The sequence below is a fragment of the Ruditapes philippinarum genome, unplaced genomic scaffold (assembly GCF_026571515.1).
Source record: "Ruditapes philippinarum isolate M1 unplaced genomic scaffold, ASM2657151v2 ctg1806_1_1_1_1, whole genome shotgun sequence".
Lineage (NCBI taxonomy): Eukaryota > Metazoa > Mollusca > Bivalvia > Venerida > Veneridae > Ruditapes > Ruditapes philippinarum.
The window spans coordinates 431,919-453,658 of record NW_026852524.1 but is presented as its reverse complement, the minus strand read 5'-3'; the positions used below and the strand labels follow the sequence as shown (position 1 = coordinate 453,658).

Genomic DNA, 21,740 nt, shown 5'->3' with positions numbered 1-21,740 from the left:
TGTTTGGCTTAATTTTTATGACCAATCAAAACAAAAGACCTAGTTACATGAATACATTAAATCGTTGTCGCTGATTCAATTTTAGATTCTTAAAAGCAAATAAACTGGAAGTAAAGAAATAAAAAAAAATCTGGAAACAAAGTGATCCCTCGGAAGCATTGATCACAACAAAATTACAAGAGAATTGCAGACTCGGTTTGATTAAGTCTGTACATGGGGGATAATGAATACGTGCAACATCCCTCACGCCCGCCTAGCACCGGCTTGAGCGGTACTCAATTCTCAACACTCAATAGTGCTGGCATCAATGATTCCGAAGGACCAGAAAAATATAACAACACTGAAGTGAAGTAAGGGGCAACTTTTTACAGCTGCCACACAGCACTTGACACCTGCTGTTGTGAAGCATAAAAATCTGGAAACAAAGTGATCCCTCGGAAGCATTAATCACAACAAAATTAAAGTTACGAATAATCAATCTTTACAGTAAACATATAAAACACAATGTGTGCGCGCAAAAAGTTCTAGAATTAGAAATGATTGATTTTATACTGAAACTGATAACAGACCGTGCTGTTATATTATAAATAAACGATACTGATATATCTAAATAGTAGTAAATGTAATTTTACATTTCATACATATAATTATGCTCTTGTAAAACCAGAAATGACAGAATCTTTCCGTGCAGAAAAGTAAACAGTTTGCACACAATGTTAAAAAACAACATGATGGAATTAAAAGTTTATACCTTTAAGTCATGATATCAAATATAATTTCTTATTTATGATTTCCTCCTGCGCAATATCAAGTCAGGATCATACTAGTTGGGACATGGAACGCGGAACAGTTCCTTATTGAAACCAATAGAAGGAATTATTCAAAATTATGTAGTTTTGTATATACAATATATGATATTCATGTATCTTACTTGTTTGTAAGCAAAAATACAATCATCTTCTTATGTAATATAAATCTATAATATTAAAATCTTGGTCACATGCTCAAATATTGCTTTTTTTTGAAATTTCAAATATATTTGAAGATTTGGTCGGATATTTTATTACACCGATCATGTTTGAAACGAGGATTTACTGCTTGTAATTGAAGACACACGGTTTGGAATATAATAATAAAATAAACAACAAAGGATGATTTTGATCCGTTTATAAGTCGTCGGGCATTATGCAAGTTATCGAGGGATACAGGCCAATGAACAGAAGCTTTGAACGGACTAGGGGAATATGAGAAAAAAAGATGAACAAGGAAGAGTAACGTATGAACGTAACCTCACAAACATTCTAAAGCAGCGGCACTTTAAGGTACATCAAACGGTCAGGGACAGACAACCAGGGCCTTAGACTAATCAAGTGTTAACATAACTAGCTTAACGTTAATAAAGTCAAATGGAAACATGACTACAATCAACCACCGTCGTTAATGAAAGAAAAAATTGAAAAAGGTTTTAAAAATTGAATTGTTATAAAATAAATAAAAAAAACACGAAAAATTAGGGTTTTTTCAACTGCATATGTTTTCTTTACTTCAAATGCTAATTCTTTCGATTTAAGAACACTTATCATACTTGTAAAAATAGTGCTTTTTTCTTTTTTAATAAGATTTCTATTATCCATTTGCCAATAAAATTAACTAAGAGTTTCGATTCCAGAGATAAAAATAATATATCAGTTTGTCCATCGGTCTATGGTAGTGGTATTACATTCAAGTTATTTGCAAATGGTCATAAACAAATAGACGCCGTGATTTTATCGGAGAAATGTGTTATGTATGATTAATAGGGTATAAAATATTACCAAAACTTTTCTGAGAATATATGCAAACCGCTTCATTAAATTGCTATCTTTGCTTTATGTTTCTGTTCTGCTTCTGGATTCTGTCTGACTTACGCCATGTTACATAATTGAAGTTTCAAATACACAATGTATAGTATGATGAAACATATATATATATTCTCGATTTTCACTTTCTAAATGTTATAATGATTGGTGAAATATTTAGTGAATTGAAAGAGACACTACTAGAGGTTCAATAGTATATTTACCGTTTCAAATCAGTAGATAATCATTTAAACTGTTAAGTGGGTAATTGTGTTTTTGGCTTGTTTACTGTTGTTTTTTGTTTTAACTTTATGCGATGAAGATAATTGATGAATGTGTTTAAAAGGTCGCTTATCATACTCATCAGTTCAATAAAGATTTATAGTCCTGTTAAATTTGAGAAATTTTATATCACAAGCATTTAAAAGCAGGGAATTAAATCAAGCTAATCCCCAGACATAATTATAAAAAAAAATGTTATCTTGTTTGTAATATTACTTTATTTTCTTTCTTTCTCCATGTATTGTAAACACAATCTCAAGACGTATCATTATATGTCACTTTACTTTAAAATGATGTTATATTTGATCTTTACGTGATGTTTAATTTTATTTGAATGTATGTATTTTATGATCACGTGCATTTTGCACACGTCTTTTATGAACAAACTATCTAACTATACTAAAATGCAACAAAATACATATTTCTACTTGAAACATATACAACATGTACTTATAAATGAGAGAAAGGCATGGTATTGCCCTATTTTATTTAGCATTGTTGTCCTAAATTATAGCTTCGCATAATATGACGTGATCCTTCATCTTTATTGCTAACAAAGGTAAAATTAACTTGTCTTTATGATTGATTTGTTATGTCTAGAAAACAATATAAAATAACTGGAGAAGAAATGCCATATATATTCATGCCATCCCATCCCCTAGCTTTGGTAGACAAACACAATGTTTTATTGTCTAACAATAACATTTGTAAAGAGGACTTTTGTTAATAACAGTAGGCCTACATTTGTTCTACAAGTCTACGACAATACCAGACTAATTAGACAATGAATACACTCGTACAAGAAAAATATTTTAAGTGGGTTAAGCTATATTGTACATCTGCAGTCTGTTGTTAACAAAATTTGATTTATTTTTTAAAAGAAACTGACAAAATATATAATATAAGAGGCAACACATTCATGAATTGTACGAATTCAATGCGTATATAAACAAAGTAGAGATAAAAACTTAGAAATTATTTTACTGGCAGACTCCATGACACCGTATATCAGGGAAGCTTAACGCTTACGTAGGTAATGTGACAAGATAATTGTACCGCTTCGTACTTCCAGTGACATGTAGCTTATGTGATATGTATTTTGCTCAAAATATCATTCTTTTATAAAATATTCCTTAAAAAATTGTTTCGCCGTTATTCAAATAATATGTTTACAAATATCAGCAATTTTCAAGGCTGACATTCATTACCATCTGCATAATATCAGAATATCAAAATCACATTAAGATATGGCCCTGTAATTGCTTTTCATGATGAATGCATCCGTTAGTTTCACAGGTTATAAAATAAACTTTAATCTTGTCTCCATGTAAAATAACATATGCATACGAGTTTGTCAATGATACGGGACTGCAGTCACGTTACAAAATATTGTGATGTGATAGAATGGTTGGTTTTTCAATTTTTTTCACATTTAAAGATATACTATACTATATGCTAAAATTTGATATTAGAAAATATTGATAACTTGACCCGTAACAAGGAACGCAGTTTCAAATACATAGATAATTCATTATTTTATTCAAATTAGATTTATTCAGTAAGAATTTCACAGGTTTTAACAAATTCCTGCGATTTAAATTTGTTACTCAAGGCTTGGAACGCTACCTAATGGAAGACATTATCACCGTTTAAAAATATCTCAACAGAAAGATATTACAACTGTTAAATGTCATTTATTGCAATTTCGTGACATTAATACTATGCAAATAACATAAGGCAATAAATATTGTTACATACTTTCTACCAAGACATGTCTCATTCAAAATTCCATTGTTTCGTCTAGTCGATATTCTTATTTCAAGCTTTGCAATAGTAAATGTGTTTTAGTAGTTTGGTCGTAGATCCTTTCTATTTTAGCTATCATAGTAATAAAATTAACACAGTATCTAAACTTGTCTGTAAGCACTTGTCTATCCTTCCTAGAGATCAAGGCTTCTTAAGCAAGACTTATCATAATTTGATTAGATAGAGACACAAAAGCTGCTCTGTTGAAGTAATGAATGGGAATTCCTTAGAAAATTCAATTAACGTTATTGAATGTAAAACAAATTTACTCTAAAAAGTCACAAATTGTGTAAGAAACCGAAGGTAAACAAACCGTAGCTATCCTTTGACGGGTATATAAGAATTAAGATAAATACGTTTACTTCAACTGATGGAATTAGTTCATAAATTAAACTGACAATATTGTCAGCAACGTCAGTAGTTCATGAATCCTTTCCGTTCTGCAACCGAAAATGATATGCCAGTATAGAGCCATGTCAGCCTGCACATCCGTGCAGTTTCGACTAAACTCTATACAATGTTAATTGACTGACTACATGGACTAACTTTAAATGTTCATCTGAACATTATTATGTCAAAATTGATAACGGGCAGTTTCTAAAGTGAGATTTGGTAAAATCTATTTAAAAGCATTAGCAGGTTAAGACTTAAAGATTCAAATACAACCTTATTCCAAGAAGATTGCATATACGACGCACACCGTTACTAGCTATTCAGTAAATGTCACAGTGCAAAATAAGACTGAGCACACCAAAACTAATAATAATTTGTCCTACTTTCTTTGAAAACTTAGTACTTAGAATAGTAACGGCTAAAAAATACAAGCAAACTTATGCCAAAACAAATATTGTCTTTATATTTAAAACAGTTTGTTCCAAAATACACATTATGTAGGAAATAAATTAAAAACATTCGAGTCGGCTTTAAGTGATTTTTTTTCTATTCACATGTACTATTTGTTATCGAATATGTGCAAGAATTTTTTCTATACATAATTATGATTAAAAATATATATCATTTTCTAGCTTTGAATTTAAAATATTTTCAGTTTTTCATTTAATTTTCTTTATTCCAAACACCTGTAAGATATAATACCGCTTAGTTTAAACATATTATTTTTCTGACTATACGTTTCAGTTTACATTATACATAAAGCGTTTCAAATATTCTTAAAAAGAGGTAAAGTATGAAAGACAAAGTGTCTTATAAAGTTCTTCTCTTTAGTTAGTGATTGACATATAATAGGCGCTTAAAGCATTACATCTTGAATAGCCTGAGACGGATTTGAAACAAAACAAAAATCATTAGAAAACAAAGAAAACACAGATATGTGAAACATCTAATACATTTATAATGAATTTATCATTGCAATTCGATATACGATAAAAATAGAGAAAGTGTCACTTTTTTAATTAAGGATTTCATTGTTATTCCCCAGCAGTCTCGTACAAAAACGCTCCCTTAGGTCTACAGGTGGATGGGGTCCAGTAACTTAGGCTGGCATGTTAAACAATGAGTATTCACATCTTCATAATATCTAGGATTGTTAATGCAGTTCATTCCTGTCATAATCACAAAATAATGTTTTGCTTACTTTTTCTAGAAAATATAAACAGTCAGCAACTTATAACGGACATTTTTCTTACAGTTAAAAGGATATCAAAAAAGTTACTGTGTAATTATTTGTCTCTGTGAGCTCCACGGATATTATCTATGTAATAAATTTGAATGTATCCTCACATTGCTTCAGTGCTTACAACAGTACAACTGAAACACCTGACCTTGCCTAATGAAAATCTGCCTATCACAATTATCACTATCAGCACAAGTCTCTTCGTGAAAAAAGCGGCTACGCTAATTACCACCGAGTAAGTGCCAATTTGCAGTTATGTATTATAAGACAAGTATATCAAGTATTAAGTATTCATTACAAAGTCGAACATTATATTTCACCAAGAGCAAAATATACGAGTCAGGTCTAGCAAACACGTTTCTATGTATTTATGAAACATACTTGTAAAATTAATGAGCAAACAATTTGGAACGATTTACATATTTATTGCGGTGAACATAAAATGTCAGAATGAGAATTTTTGTCTAAATTTAAACTACTCACCTAGTTACCGTTATTTTTTTATGATTATGTAGTTACCGGGGATATGAACAGTCGTGTACAAACACTGGTTGGCCTTACCTTTCAGTCACCAATGGTAACTTTTTTGAAATAAGCAGAATTTACAAACCGTCTCGATGATTTTGGCAGATTATATGGTTGCGTATTCCATAAATTATTATTTACTATATAATAGAATAAACTCACAGTCATTGGTACTAGACCATATCACCTTTATAATCACCTTTATAGTCACTAATACTATGTATAGCTTGCATTTTATATAATCTATATGGTAAAATATCTTTATGTCATAAATATTTGAATGTCACATTATTTAAAAAATGTATCAATTAATTAATCAATGTCGCTTATTAAAGAAACTGCACTGAGGCCTTCAAAACTGAAAATATGAATTCCTACAAAGATCATCTGGGATTATACTTAAAACAGAAAGATAATTAGGCAAAAGATAATTTAGAAATGAACTAAAAAAATCAAAAATCGTAATTTTTTGCTGTTCTTTGTTCCGACCTACATCAAATTAAACATAAATCTCGATAGATTATTTCCAGTCAGATTATTTTCATGCCAAGAACCTTATTGGAGTCCCTTAAAGATATGGCATTTTTTTCCACACAAATAGCAATTAAGGAATAGCTCTGACTATTTTAGCAAATGGATTACCATTGACACATAATGACCCGAAATTTTAAAACTGTGCTAACTCGTTGTTATACATGTAGATTTTCATGTAGGATAACTTTGTTTATGAAACTATTTTGTAAAATAGTCACGTCTTTATTGGGAGTCACGAATATAGTACACTGGGGATTATATATTTAACTAGTATGAATAAAGACAAACATAGGTTTCAAAATGATCTGTGTAACACAAGCTTTATTGAAAGGGATTTTCTTATTAACAATCATAAGGTAGTTTATTTGTGTGTTTTTTATAGTTTTTTTATCAAACTATTCAATAAAGTCAATTACCTATTAGTGAAATTAAATAGAAAACTCACTTTCTTGCCTTTGGATCTTTTTATGAATTTAATTTTTTTTTGATATTTTTTAATCATTTTTTTTTTTTTTTTTTTTTTTGATTTTTTTTTTTTTTTGCAATTTTAGATTAATATAATTCCCTGAGGATGTGTGTCCTTTAATGCTGAATAATATTGATAAAGGTGATCATGTTTATTTTTTTAGAAAATATCATACATCTGTTGTTAAGTATACAGAAAACATTACTTGATAATTACTGTCCAAAATAATTTGACTGGAATTACGTTGCAACAAAGGGTAAGGGTGTTTTTACTTATACCATCGATAATTAAGCACTACATGCATTTTATTCATGTAGATCGTTTGTCATTTATAGCCATATTTATATATGTGTTTCAGCGGTGCGTTTTCCGGATTTTGCACTCAGTCTTATAATTGCGAGCGGACATGCTACCAAAGTTCCAGTTATTATTCCAGCTGTGGATTTTTCGGCTGGTCAAGATGTGCCCGATATAAGTGAGTTATTGTTGAAAGATATTTCAAAATAAATATACTTTCGAGAGTTTATTGTTCAACCAGAGTGATATTTGTACTTTTGATTGTTTTTCATTTATTAACAGATTATTTCATTTCAAACGACTGCATGCAACCATTATACCCTAAGCATGCTGGTGGCAACATATTAAATCAATGCGACCAGTGCAGACCAAGATCAGCCAGCTTATTGGTGGCGTTATATCATGGTCTGCACTGTTTGCTTTTTAGTCAGTACGTATTTATGAAATTTATAAAAAATGATGAATGGTTTTTGTCTACAACTAGATTAAAGGATGGACAGTTGCATTTAAGATATTTAGCGTAGTAAATGTTAAAATAGTATTTTATGAATATGTATTTTTATCTTGTGTCATTATATCAACCTAATCTTTACAAAGATAAAACTATTCTTTGCGGCGTATTGTTATTTATTTATTTTTTTTTTTTTTAGTTGTTTGTTTGTTTGTTTCAATATGCAGTGACATTCTGATTTTAATCTTACCTTTTAAAGAAGATTTAATCTTGTTAGAATAAGGAAGATATTGTGTCCTGCTTCATTTTAGGATCATTTTATGAAAACGAAACCAACCGTAAACAAATATAATACGAAAAAATGTCTTACTTAACAGTAAGAATAGAATAGAATAACATTTTAAAATTGTTATTATCATTTTGCAAGAAGAGGTTTATAATCAAAATTGAATTGTATCAAAATCGAGCTCGATACATCATTGTTAATTTTGATAGCAGTTTTCTGCAAGTTTCACATCAATTTATGAACGTCAGCTTAATTAATGCATTATATTTCATTTACCTAGTGTTCGATCTGTGTAATATATTTCGATTTTACATGCAAAACAACAAAAATGTTCTATATTTTTAAATATCAACGGAAGATTAAATATTTTTTGCAGTCCATATATATCATCAATCATATATAAATCATATAATCAAGCACAAATTTATTTTCTAGGTCAGTTTCAAAGACCTGTACCACGTGTACTAGGGAAGTTTGTTGTCCTGGATACACCGGCGATGACTGTGACACGCGTATGTGTTTTTATTTGTTTAGATTTTTAATAACGACTTTCCTTGTGGTAAAAAACTCAAATATCCTATACAGGACTTCTTACTAAATCCATTGACTTTCCATTGTCTCGTTTTTGGGCGTGGGATTGTCAGATCATCGCCTACTATAGCAAAAACATGTCGTTTACTCTGTATATCGTAACTATGTTGACTTGCCCGAAACCATGTCAGCATTTGAAAGTAGTGCCAACCTCAGTATACTTCATTGTGTTGATTTTGCAATAACTCACTGTTTATATAACAATTCATAACACTTAATTTAACATTTATATCCGTGTCATGACAAAACCAACATAGTGGGTTTGCGACCAGCATGGATCCAGACCAGCCTGCGCATCCGCGCAGTCTGATCAGGATCCATGCTGTTCGCTGTCAGATTCTCTACTTGTAATAGGGTTGGTAAGCGAACAGCATGGATCTTGATCAGACTGCGCGGATGCGCAGGCTGGTCTGAATCCATGCGGGTAGCAAACGCATTATGTTGGTTTTGTCATGACGCGGCTCATTTATATCCGTGAGGACTGATCCACATAGTTTAACTTACTAATGTAAAAAAAATGTTCTCATTTTTTTCAAGAGATTTTTTTGTGATTTGATTTTGTGGAGCTGTGAGTCTAACTTTAAAATTCTTTAGGCGGGTGGCATAACAAAAATAACAACATTCTCTTTGCTAGTAATGGAATTATATACATATAATTGAATAAATTTGTGTAGATTTGGATAGGCGTCAACCACCACTTTTCAGGTTCCCTTTTCATTTCATCAGTGCAGATCAGACTGCAATAAAACACTGTTTTAAGGCGACATCATGTTACGTGATTTATCGATCATCTTTACTTCAGTACTTTGATAAACTTGCTCGTAACAAAGATTTGCAATTCGTAAGAGGAAGAATTTTAACGAAATGAAATATTTAATGTAAGGTGTTCCGTTTGGGAAATCGTGATTTTTTTATTCCGTCCCTATCCGCGATGCACGATGGTACGATGGTGACATCGCGTTTTCGACATCGTGCCATCGCGATTTCACCATCGTACCATTGTGTTTTCATCATCGTGTCATCGTACCATCGCTTTTTCACCATCTTACCATCCATCGCGGGTATGGACGAAATAAAAAATCACGAGTGTCCAAACGGAACACCGTATTAATGTTTCAACTGATAAGAATGAGAATATTTATATATCTAACTCAATGACGCCTGATTGTTAAATCATGACTTATTAATACAGAACAAGGGCCACTAATATCTAATATTTATTATTAAGTTTTGATTGTTAAAAACATTTATTTAAGTATATTTGAAACTGTCTCGAGTTTGCTTACATAAATTAATTACATATAATAATGTAGTACAAAAATGTACATACATTATATGACAGAACGCGGCCAGTAGGCCACGGACCCACGAGTACTTAAGAGAGTCAAGAGACTGTCACCTAAATCATTAGCCACCCCAGACTCCTTAGGCCACTTTTAATTGCAATATTTATGCATTTGAACTCTTGAATTTGCTCAATTAAAGTTGATTTGTCTACAATAAACATATTTTCCATCATTATTTCAAATACTGATGAAAACAATAGAGATATTGCTTGAGAAAATGTTAATAAAGTTCTAAATGATTCAGTATGGACATTTAAATATGATGAATATTAATATTCTGTTCTAGAACAATTTATCACCAGCTATATATAATTTTAGATCATGTATCTCACACTTGCTAATAACATTTATATATTATTGTTCGTGGTTTTTTGTTAGGTCTGATACTAAATGCTAGCAACATAATAATTTTCATTACAGACCTTTTATTATAGACAATTATCTCAAATAAAATCCACATAATAATTATCTAGGCTACATTGTTACAAAAAAAAAACATCGCTAAACAAAAAATACAGCTACATTCAGAAATAAGATTCAATAATCAATATATTTTTGTTTTGCAATACAATTTTTCAAGCTTCCTGTTTCAATTCAACGACTTGTCCAAATAATGGTACCTGTTCTGCGCCAGACTATTGTGAATGTGAGCCGGGATACATTTCACCAAATTGCTCAGGTACTTCCGCTTCTTAAATAGATATATGACTTTAACCCAATTTGAAAATGAAAAGCTTAAATTACCTTTGACATGTTATCTCAATAACAGTTAAAGTAAGCAACAGTTTCGTGACTCGATATTGTTCAAAATTGTTAGCATATTTTTACAGCTTTATTCTTTTTCTCTTTTTTTTCAAATAGAATTTGTATGTGTGATAAATATGACCGTACAAGAAACTAACATAAGCTGTAAACCAATATTTATCATGTCTTCTTATCGAGCATTATTTTGTATGTACAGCCCTCTGTAACGGATTAACCACATGTCCAAATAATGGAACATGTGTAGCTCCAGACAACTGCCTTTGTCAACCAGGTTTTTCTTCACCAGATTGTTCAGGTATTTTAAATTACTATCCTATGTTAGACATATGAAAATGAACGTCTTTTATCTGATTTACTACTATGCTTACTGCAAATTGCTGTCTAGAAAATAACAGTAAAATGTTTAATGGCTATGTTCATAATAAAGATAACTTGAAAATTACGTTTGATGTTGTTTATATATAAATAAGGGGTTAAATGCCAGTTCAAAGGTTGGCAATTTCCTCTATCAACACGTCAGCCATGTGTTATTTATTTTATAATACTTAAATACTTACAACTACAACATTTATATAGTACGCAGTCAAGGAAATAAACAGAACTTTACAAAAATAGAAAAAAATAGTCTAAGGGAATTAACTAGTACAATATTAAAAACGGAGGTATATAGGTGTTATCTCCCTTACAATCAACAAAGACTAGTTAAACTTAAAAAAATGCTGAATATGGAGTTATTCAAGAGTTATGTGCCCCAGGGTGACATAAGAAATATTCCTCGGTGGATATATCCTAGAAGGGTGATATTCAATCACATAAATGGCATATGGAAGTTTTACATTGAAGGTTAAATTGATGTATAATAAATAGAGAATATTTAAGTTTTTTCTATAAATACAGGATTTATTTGCATCGAGTGTTATGAAAATAAATATTTCATGAGTTGCGGCAGTCACGAGTGAAAAATGATAATTTTCATACCACAAGATGAAAATATATCCTGTATTTATGAAAAAAAAAAATGATTTTCTGTTTATTTTTAACATTTTTGTATTTTCTAACATTACACTTTGAAAGCTTTTCACTTAAATTTTGTATATTGGCTGAATTGAGAAGAAAGTAGTCCGGCAAGATATCAGTAAAAATACGGAAAACATGTTTCACTGCAATGAAAAATAAATTTTTACCATTTTATACAATCAATTTTTGTCAATATTTCATTTATAAGTATATAATAAAACAATTTATAACATTACATAAATTATGTAAGAAAAATCGAGTTTATATATTTACACGATTATCTTAATGCCTGCAAAAATATCCAAAATATTACATTTTTGTTTAGACCAATCTGAATAAAATAGTAACTAAAATAAAAAATAAAGTATAACGTTTTCGTAACATTTCTTAATTTTTATCATTTTTTAATATATTTTATAGATAAGGTATGTGTATATATTTACTTTTGTAATCAGATATAGATGAATGTGCCAGCAATACCCATGACTGTGAACAGTTATGTATGAACAGTCTGGGATCCTACCAGTGTGCATGCCAACCAGGATATGTCTTGAATACAAATGGATCATCATGTGACGGTACACTAGTCAATCCAAACAGATTGTTTTCTTCCAATATCTTAATAAAAATCATATTCAAAATAAAAAACAACACTGTACTTAACAACTTACTTATGATAAAGAAGTGTGTTTTAACCTACGCAATTATGCATGGTTGGTTAAATATTTACATTTCCCGGGAAAAAATGCTTCATCAAATATCTACAATGCAAGAAACAAAATTTTACAGAAACGTCGTATTTACCAAATCAGATAATTGTAAATAATTAAGTAGATCAAGCCGATTTTGCTTTGTTAACTTTTTTTAACTTTAATGTCATTGCTCTTGAGTATCTACATTTTTCCAGATTTTTATAAGACAATGAAATATTTTTGCTTGGATACTTCACAGAAAATGACAATAACAAAATAGCCTCTTTGCATGATAAAAGCATCCCTCCCTATGACTTAATAAAATGGAAACTTTACAGTTAACATTTAATGTTCCGAAGAGTTTTGCATTGCTACACATTGTTAATGTAAACACAATATATGTTAGTATCTATGCACGTATATTACTATTCAGACATAGATGAATGTCAAGATGATAACGGTGGATGTGAGCATACGTGTACAAACGAAGCTGGTTCATTCCAATGTAGCTGCAACGACGGTCACGTGCTGCATAATGACAGCCTATCCTGCAATGATCTTGATGAATGTGAAATAAACAATGGCGGATGCCAGCAATTGTGTAACAATGCGCTCGGATTTTACAACTGCAGCTGTAATGATGGATATGAACTACGAAATGACAACCGAACTTGCGCTGATATTGACGAATGCGAGTGGAACAATGCAGGTTGTGAGCATTTCTGTAGGAACACAGATGGTTCTTTCTCATGCCATTGCTTGGGAGGATATGAGCTTCACAATGACACCGCATCGTGTGTAGATATAAATGAATGTGAGGTAGAAAATGGTGGATGCGATCACATGTGTGATAATACTCTAGGCTCTTTTCAATGTAGCTGTTTTGGAACATTTGAATTGAAGACTGACAACACTTCCTGCGCATGCCCTGACGGATACGTCTTAAATGCTGACAACACGACATGTGTTGATGTCGATGAATGCGAAAATAACAACGGAGACTGTGATCAAATATGTACGAATAAAGAAGGTTCTTTTTCATGCAGTTGTCACACCGGTTACAGTTTAAACAGTGACGGTATATCTTGTATGGATATAAATGAATGTAATGTAGAAAATGGAGACTGTGAGCAAGTATGCACAAATGATGATGGTGCTTTTTCATGTAGTTGTTACAATGGGTATGTACTTCATACTGACGCCTTGTCCTGTGTAGATGTTAATGAATGTGAAGTGGACAATGGCGGATGTCAACAGCAATGTGTAAATACTGAGGGCTCATATTTCTGCAGCTGCGGTGTACATTTTGCCCTTAAAGAAGATAAACTCTCGTGTGAAAGTGGGTTGCTTCTTCAATTACGTATTGTATTTTATTTAAGTCTTACTCAAAATATTTTTATCAAGGTTTATCGTAAAAATGTCCATGTAATTATTGGTCTTGTGACAATACGCGCTTGTTGTTTTAGTGGTACTTTTTCATTCTCTTCACAATGCATATATTATAGCTTGAACTTGTCATTTAACTTTTTCAGATATCAAAGAACATTCACTCTCAGCTTCGGTTGAAATATCAGTTGATATGGATAAGAAAGATATACCAGCTGACTTCTCCAGAGAAACGGGTGTCTTTGAACAAATTAAGTACTCGGTAAGTGTATTCTATTTTAAGTTAAGTGTACTCTTAAATGACATAATGCCTTAGAAACAAACATTTCTTTTTCTTCTTTAGAAAGGGCAAACTAAAGTTTTGTAACTTTAAATAATGGTTTTAGAGCATATTGAATGCTTATTACCCGAGAAAGAGGCGTTCAATGTTAAATTATTTGTCATGAAGGTAGCAAAATGGAAACAAACTAGTATTGTGACCTCCATACAAACTACTTAATCACTATCATTGTACTTATTGACAGAAAGTAACAGAAGCAAAAAATAGTTCAGGTTATTGGTCAATTAGTAATTTGTTGGAAAATAAAATGGGATATCAAATTTAAAAAGATTTTGAGAAGTGAAACTAAAAGACTACTGAGGTATATTGGGCTTTTTATTCATTAATTTAAAAAAAAATGTCGATTGCTAGAATGATCTGCAATACAATCAATGCTTTATTTTGCCAGCATGTTGGTAAATAGAAAGAAATGAAATAAACTACGAGTGAACTATATCTCCTGGGAATGTTTTTCTTATCAGATTTTGCAAATTATTTATTTTATCATTTCAGCTCCAGCTGCACTTCAAGAACTACACTGAAAGTTATTTCAAAATAGTAATCCGTAAAATCAGGTTTGAATTAATTAAGCAGTTTATTATTTTTACCCGCGGGGACGTCCTTGATAGAGTGATTAAGGTCGTTGACTTTAAACCACTTGCTCCTTACCGCTGTGGTTTCGAATACCGATAGGGTCTTTGGATTCTTTCATGTAAGGAATCTATCCAGCTAGCTTAAAGAACGTCGGTGGTTCTACTCGGATGCCCGTTCTTACCTGAAATAATGCGCGGAAGAGCACTTAGGCTCTTTTTCTTCCAGTAAAGAAGGAAAGTCGCCATGTGGCCTATACTTTGTAGGTGCGAGTAAAATCCAAACAAAATAAAATACCCTTAAAATTCTAAAATTTTACAACTTTTTATGAATTAAAACAACACTGTTTGAATTTGTTCTGTAATAAACTTACTTTATTCAAAGTCGTATTTTACTGACTCATTTTCAATACTTACAAGTATAGAATGTATGATTGTTTACAGAAAATACACTTCGCTCAAAGGTGAAACGAATGTTAAGCTAATGGTAAATTTTACAATTGTGTATGAAAAAGGCGAGAAATCGAGTAATACAAGGAATCAAATCCTGAAAGGAAATCTGAAACTTAGGCATGGCACACAATTTCTGTTCCAAGGAAAACCCGCTCAAGCAAAACTACGTAAGTCCTTATTCCTACTATCACAGATAAATGATCGTTTCTAATTTTATAGAGAACCAAAATTTTGCTTGATTTTTTATACCAAGGTGAGAAATATATGTGCATGTATTATCAAGGTTACAACAAATATGAAGCCATATACTGCAATTTTCATTTTCATTGGCCATACCATTTTACAGATAATGAGAAGGATTTATTTATTTTAAATATGAAAGGACCAATGTTGATGTTATATTTTAGATCTGCCAGAAAACGTATCTTCCGACTGTGACGCTTACTTACTTCTCTCTGGAGGTTGTGAAAAGGGGTTTCAATGTACAGAAAGCAAAATTGGACCTATGTGCAAGTAAGCTTTTTCAATAATTATCGAAATAATTGCCAATAAGTGTATTACGAAAAATATTCTCAATGAATATCAGTGTATACAATATCAAACAAAATACGAAATGACCCTACAGATAAACCTGTTAAATGAAAATGCATTGTCATCCAGGCAATTTCATTCTGGAAAAGGATAAAAATGCGTCAACAGCTTAGATAGCGAACTGGGCAACAGACATGGTATTGATAAGTATGACCGTGTGCTTAAGATAGATCACGCCATTTGGTATTAAGAGTACATGCCTACTCTTGAATTTTATGAGATCATACCTTAGTTTGGTATGTATACAAATGTCTCCAAAAATGTGCATAAATGTTAGTACAAAAAACAACAAATATATACATTGACTAGGAAATGTATATCTTTTACAGATTTACAGGCAACTTAAGTGCAATTAGCATGATTAATTCATATTACATGCTTGTAGTTTGTATCAGGCTTGTTTTCGTTCAAACGATAAACATTTTTTTACTGCTTTTTTCCCTTTTCTATATGTTTCTTGCAAAATTTTACACATCTAAACAGTGTTATGATTATTTCTTTACAGGTACATCAGTTCTCCAAACGAAAAATTCCAAGGTAATCTAAAATCTTGAAATAACCCTCTGATAAAAACGTGCATTAAGACAAGCATCCATATCTTTAAATTTCATAAAGTTCATAAATAATTTAAAAAAACTGAATGCCTAAACAACGCCAAAACGGCAAAATGACACGGCTTTATTGGGCCTTTTCATGGACGGTAGCGGTAAGTACAAGCTACTATCCACGCCCCGTAGCACCGGCTCGAAATACCATTCGAAATTTTTAAAGTATCTGCCAAGGTTATACCTACGGAATGCCGTTTGGGCCATCGCCTATGAATGTGTTGATCTGAAACGCGATAGTCGATAGTACGATGGTGAAAACGCGAAATCACGAAACTACGATGGTGAAAACGCGATAGTAAGATGATGAAAACGCGATAGTACGATGATGAAAATACGACAGTACGATGATGAAAACGCGATAGTACGATGGTGAAAACGCGATAGTGCAATGCTGAAAACACGACAGTACGATGATGAAAACGCGAAATCACGATATTACGATGATGAAAACGCGAAATCACGACGATGAAAACACGATAGTTTATCGTATTATCATCATCGTACTGTCGTATTATCGCGTTTTTTGTTATCGTACTGTCGTGTTTTACATCATCGTACTGTCGCGTTTTCACCATCGTAGTTTCGTGATTTCGCGTTTTCATCATCGTACTGTCGAGTATCGCGTTTCAGATCAAACCATTTATAGGCGATGGCCCTAACGGTATTCCGTAAATACCTTGGTAATTACCTATTTATAAAACGTCTTTTGTTAAATAGACTTTTACAACATTTTATATAAATATAGTTGTATATCTATCTTCTTGTTGGGTAAAATGGAAAACAATATTGCTATGCTAATCCATTTACAGAAAAATACCTTGTCTACATTATGCCAGTCCTTGCCTGTGCTATAGTTATTGCAGTGATTTGTATTGTTGTCGGTTTCATCAAGAGGAAAAAAGTGACGACTGGTAACTGGCCAATTAAATACAAGTGAGTACACGTTTGTACATCATGTTTTTGGGGTTTATTTAATGTATAATGTTAAACCATTGCCTACCTTGACATTTTGTATATCAATTCAAAATTGTTAAGATATAACACCAAAACATTTTCCAATCTTTTGTTTAAACTCCATTTTTGTGAAATTAAAAATCGTAGGTAGAGAATTGAACAATTCATTTTATATTTAATTGTAATCCGTACATTATTATTCTGTCTTTCTATGTATCAATAGTGATTCTTTTTTGCTATTTAACCAAATGCATTATTACTAATCTAAAAAGGGAGATCACTCGAGAGTAATTACAATAATAGTAAATGGTATATATTACAGACTCGGTTTGATCGAGTCTATTCATGAGAGTTGATAAGAACTACAACATATCTCACGCCCTCCACCTCCTTAGCATCGACTTAATCTGTATTCAATCTTCAAAGCATTTAGCTATTTGAATTGATGATCCCCCAGAAGGACAAGAAAAAATATAAGAAGACTGATATCACCCGATAATCATTCATGTGTCATGAAGTATGATAACATAAATCTTTCAGACGACATCTATACAATGTCGACCATGATGAAGTAGTTGAAAACGTGTACGAAGCCGAAGTTCCTGGAGAGCAACCGCTTTCTAATGACAAGAACGTAAACGTTAGTTTTTACTTGATAAAGTTACAGTTTGTAGAACTAAACAATAAAATTATTATGCCCAGATTAGATCTTAACTAAGATATATTAAACGTACATGTCTTAACATTCAATTATGATTTCTTTTCTCAAGAAGCTGTTTTTACCAAGTAAATTAAATCATAGCTTCAAGAAGTCACTTTTTTAATTACGAGTGTCGTTTCAACGATAAAATTAATTATCAGGATTAAAGATCTATTTTAAAGCAGCACGCCTCCAGATTTATGCAAATTTTCATTAAAAGTCTGAAAAAAATTTAACAAGTAAAATATTGTCATGTAAGCACTGAAAAATTTTTTACCCTGGATACAGCACATGCAGCCCATGTAAATCAGAAACAAAGTGGTCAGAGTATGCAAAAATAGCCCTTACTACGTTAGTAACGCAGTAGAAATATGGTGAAAAATACTGCAGAATCGGTCACAAATCGACGATTAATGAAAATAATACATTAGTCTTAAATCTTTTTATTGTTCTCATAAATCAAAGTACGTTTTTTCAAGTTTGATTTTCTTAAACTATTTTGATTCATCTGGAGGCATGCAGCTTTAAAGGCGATTTTAAATGTTTTTCATGACGATCGTTTCTCAAAAAAGCAGGAAAGGAAGCAAGAGAATGAACCAAAGAAATCGTCACAAAAGTCCGAATCTTTGGGAGAGAAGCATCAGATATCCTCCAGCTGTAATGGACAAGAATCATCGTATGGATCAACATAATAAAAACAATGGTCAGACATTGTGCTTTAAACACATTTTAATAGCTTAAGTGTTCCCTTCTAATAGTCTAATATCTTTTGCATGACATGTACATACATATAATGAGCTAATGATGTTGACAAATGTTTTATTAATTACGTAGCAGTAACTTTAAAAGCATTTTGAGTTCATTTAAAAGTACATATGCTCCTTAATAAAAGTACTTGTATAAAATTGAATGTCATATTAATGATATGATCTTGTGTTTTAAAATAATGACTATTTTGTTTAACTAACAAACTAATACAATGTAATACATACATAAAGATAAAATATGTATTTATTTAACTCGTTTAGCCTTAACAGAACTATCGTTTATTGTTTCCTCTTTCGGCCATGCTGTTGTTGTTTTAAAATGCAACACATAAGTGTCTGTAAACTAGATATCGTATGATTTATGCATTGTTAGGATCAAATTTAAGGTAAAACATTGAAATCATTTGTTTGTTTTTACTTCCTTCTCGCCTACATTTAACGTATCCGGTAGAATGAACTTGGTGTAATGTTATCTTTTTAAGATTGGCATTCAAATAAGGGTTAAATTTAATCAATGATGACTTGCCAAAGGAAAAGTTCGAATAAGAACAATTTCGTTTTAGTATAATCTATAAAATTCAGATCTACTTATTTTATTTCTAATATGTAATAGGAGCTTATGAAGCTATATTAATGTTAACTTAGCGTATGACAATTTTTAAGGTGCCGACCTTACGCTATGTTGCACCCAAGTTTGTATTAGCAAGATTCAAATGTGCTCTCGTCGCTTAAACTGCTGCAGGTGTAGTTTGATAAAACAAGGGCTTTCTTAAAACAAAATAACATGAATGTCCTATGCTGTATAAAATAGCCACATGCTCAATATTAGATCAAGTTTATTTATTTTATTAGTAAATCATTCAAATAAAAGTTATGAAAATATATGAGTTAAATAAATATAACGAGTTATTCGATACAATAATTAGGATCAAAAAACGGCAAAAATATAATTTTAATTTTTTAATAATTAAACAATATAGAAGCAGATAATATGTGTTGGTATAAGAATCTAAAACAGGAAAAATATTTGCAGCAGGTAACTGTATAAGGCGGAAGTTTTCTAGTATTTTCTAGAACAGTTATCCGAGAGCCAGATATTCCCATCTATGACGGCAAATTTTCTTGCACATATCAATTAAAGTTTAAGAAATATATAATCTACTACTTTTATTTGGTACTATTGTCATTTAAAAATTCTGAATATTAAAATACATTCAAACAGCACATGTTTTCCTGAAAATATACACATGTTCTTCCTTTGGTTTTACATAACGTCCTCATATATATGTGATGTAATTGAAGTTGCGTCACGTGTATTCGTGATTTTTAAATTCACATATGACTTTTCATGTTCCTGTTTTTTCTCCGCCAGTTCATGTAAAGCCGTGGCAGACTTTTCACGCCTGAAAAACGATACAATATGTATTATACTTTTCTGAAAATTTTGTTTATTGTATTAAAATACAGATTTGAAAATGTGAAACGACTTAAACTGTCTGTGTTTTGTTGGTTAAGTGAAACATAAAACAACGTACCTGTATTTAACTCTTGAAAGTCCTGAATGTATTCTATTCCGACGTATGCAGATGCCGGTCATAACTGCTAACCCAATAAAGACTATGGCAACAATAACTGGAACAATATAAACGACCAGTCTACCTAAAGTATATAAAAATATTACACGATTATTTAAATTGAAAAGAGAATTAACCCCTATACCATGCTGAACCCGGAAGTGATTAGCCTTTGCCATCAGATTAAAGCCAGGCCAGCCTGCACATCCTTGTCGTCTAACAATACTCTGAACTGTTGCTTGCCCAAATTTTGTATTTCGGTTACTGAAATTTTTAAAAAGACTTTTACAAAATCAAAGGAGAGGACACCCATTGCACATATTAAGCAAGTCAAGGGTTAAAAAATAATATACGTTCACGCTAAATTTTATCATTGAATTTAGACCATTTTGAAATTATTTTAGGTATTCAAGAATAGAATAGATTGAACTTACTTGCCATTAAGAAAAATAGTTCTCTATGAGAACTTGAATTTAAAAAAATCAATATGCAAAGAACACGTTGAAAAAAGGAAAAAAAACGACAGAAGGTGCACCAAAACATATATAATTTGTAAGAACACGGTTATTAATTTATTACATAATATTGATAATCTATTGTTATATCCAAACATCAAAAAGATAAGAGATTTTCGAAAAATTGATATGCAATTTGTAACATGAATTCCTGCATTTGTCCTAGACCTGATAAATTCTCGTATTTAGATTCAGTTTTAGTTATGATATCTCGTTTAACTTATGACATATGATGATAATAATCTATACAAATTGTATTTATAATTTTCAAAGTTCAGTTTGATCAACTATTAGACAATTATATGAATTCCTTTTTTGAAACAATCTTATTGTTGTTTCTTACAAGACCAGTAGAGGGAAAATGTTATCCTAATCTTACAAGTTTTTGTGTGATTTGACATGAATAAAAGTTGCTCAAAAAGTAAACTTTATTAACACATCATTTTCATATGTTAACTCAAAACGTGACCATGCCAAAGGAAAGAAATAAGTCAAATAGTATGAAAAACGGTTAAATATAGACACATATTTTTAAATATAGAACTTACCTTGATTGAGGTCATCTGTGTGCTCTGTTTTCCTATGATTAAGAAAAATGTAACAAAGTGTTTTTGTAAATGAAAATAACCCGGTAGATTCAAGGGCTGTATGTCGATCACAGAGAACTTCAAAGAGGGTTACAATGTAATCTTTTTGCTGAATTTATCATCATATTTGTAAATGCATTATATAAATAGACATAATGTAATCACTT

General features: G+C 31.2%; 2 protein-coding genes across 5 annotated transcripts in view; one reads left to right on the top strand and one right to left on the bottom strand.

Moving 5' to 3' along the window:
* Positions 1 to 6,823: 6,823 nt before the first annotated feature.
* Positions 6,824 to 19,169, top strand: LOC132716087 (fibrillin-1-like). Of its 4 annotated transcripts, none has more exons than XM_060699274.1 (15): positions 6,824 to 6,974; positions 7,443 to 7,559; positions 8,554 to 8,630; positions 10,636 to 10,734; positions 11,017 to 11,115; positions 12,293 to 12,415; positions 12,963 to 13,868; positions 14,062 to 14,177; positions 14,748 to 14,809; positions 15,269 to 15,444; positions 15,685 to 15,790; positions 16,374 to 16,405; positions 17,286 to 17,409; positions 17,971 to 18,064; positions 18,706 to 19,169. In XM_060699274.1, exons 1-15 carry the CDS (start codon positions 6,919 to 6,921, stop codon positions 18,820 to 18,822), a joined length of 2,304 nt encoding a protein of 767 aa, XP_060555257.1. In that variant the 5' UTR covers positions 6,824 to 6,918; the 3' UTR covers positions 18,823 to 19,169. The 4 variants fall into 4 exon arrangements, with proteins under 4 accessions (XP_060555257.1, XP_060555242.1, XP_060555265.1 ...); XM_060699259.1 differs by having other exon boundaries at positions 17,971 to 18,070; positions 18,703 to 19,169; XM_060699266.1 differs by having other exon boundaries at positions 6,825 to 6,974; positions 17,971 to 18,070.
* A 549-nt stretch (positions 19,170 to 19,718) lies between these two features.
* Positions 19,719 to 21,740, bottom strand: part of LOC132715768 (fibrillin-1-like) — a 37,404-nt gene continuing 35,382 nt past the window's right edge. The window contains exons 33-35 of the mRNA XM_060698837.1: positions 21,535 to 21,566; positions 20,433 to 20,556; positions 19,719 to 20,300 (exon numbers count right to left, since the gene is read on the bottom strand). Coding sequence (XP_060554820.1) covers positions 20,162 to 20,300; positions 20,433 to 20,556; positions 21,535 to 21,566 — 295 coding nt within the window. The 3' untranslated portion in view covers positions 19,719 to 20,161. The remainder of the gene's footprint in view (positions 20,301 to 20,432; positions 20,557 to 21,534; positions 21,567 to 21,740) is intronic.

Excerpts from the sequence above, each read along its gene's own strand:
- LOC132716087 (XM_060699259.1), top strand. The coding sequence starts at position 6,919 with ATGATCTGTGTAACACAAGCTTTATTGAAAGGGATTTTCTTATTAACA. Across the intron at positions 7,560-8,553 it reads TCAAGATGTGCCCGATATAA|GTCAGTTTCAAAGACCTGTA; the intron begins GTGAGTTATTGT and ends TTTATTTTCTAG. Across the intron at positions 13,869-14,061 it reads AGATAAACTCTCGTGTGAAA|ATATCAAAGAACATTCACTC; the intron begins GTGGGTTGCTTC and ends TAACTTTTTCAG.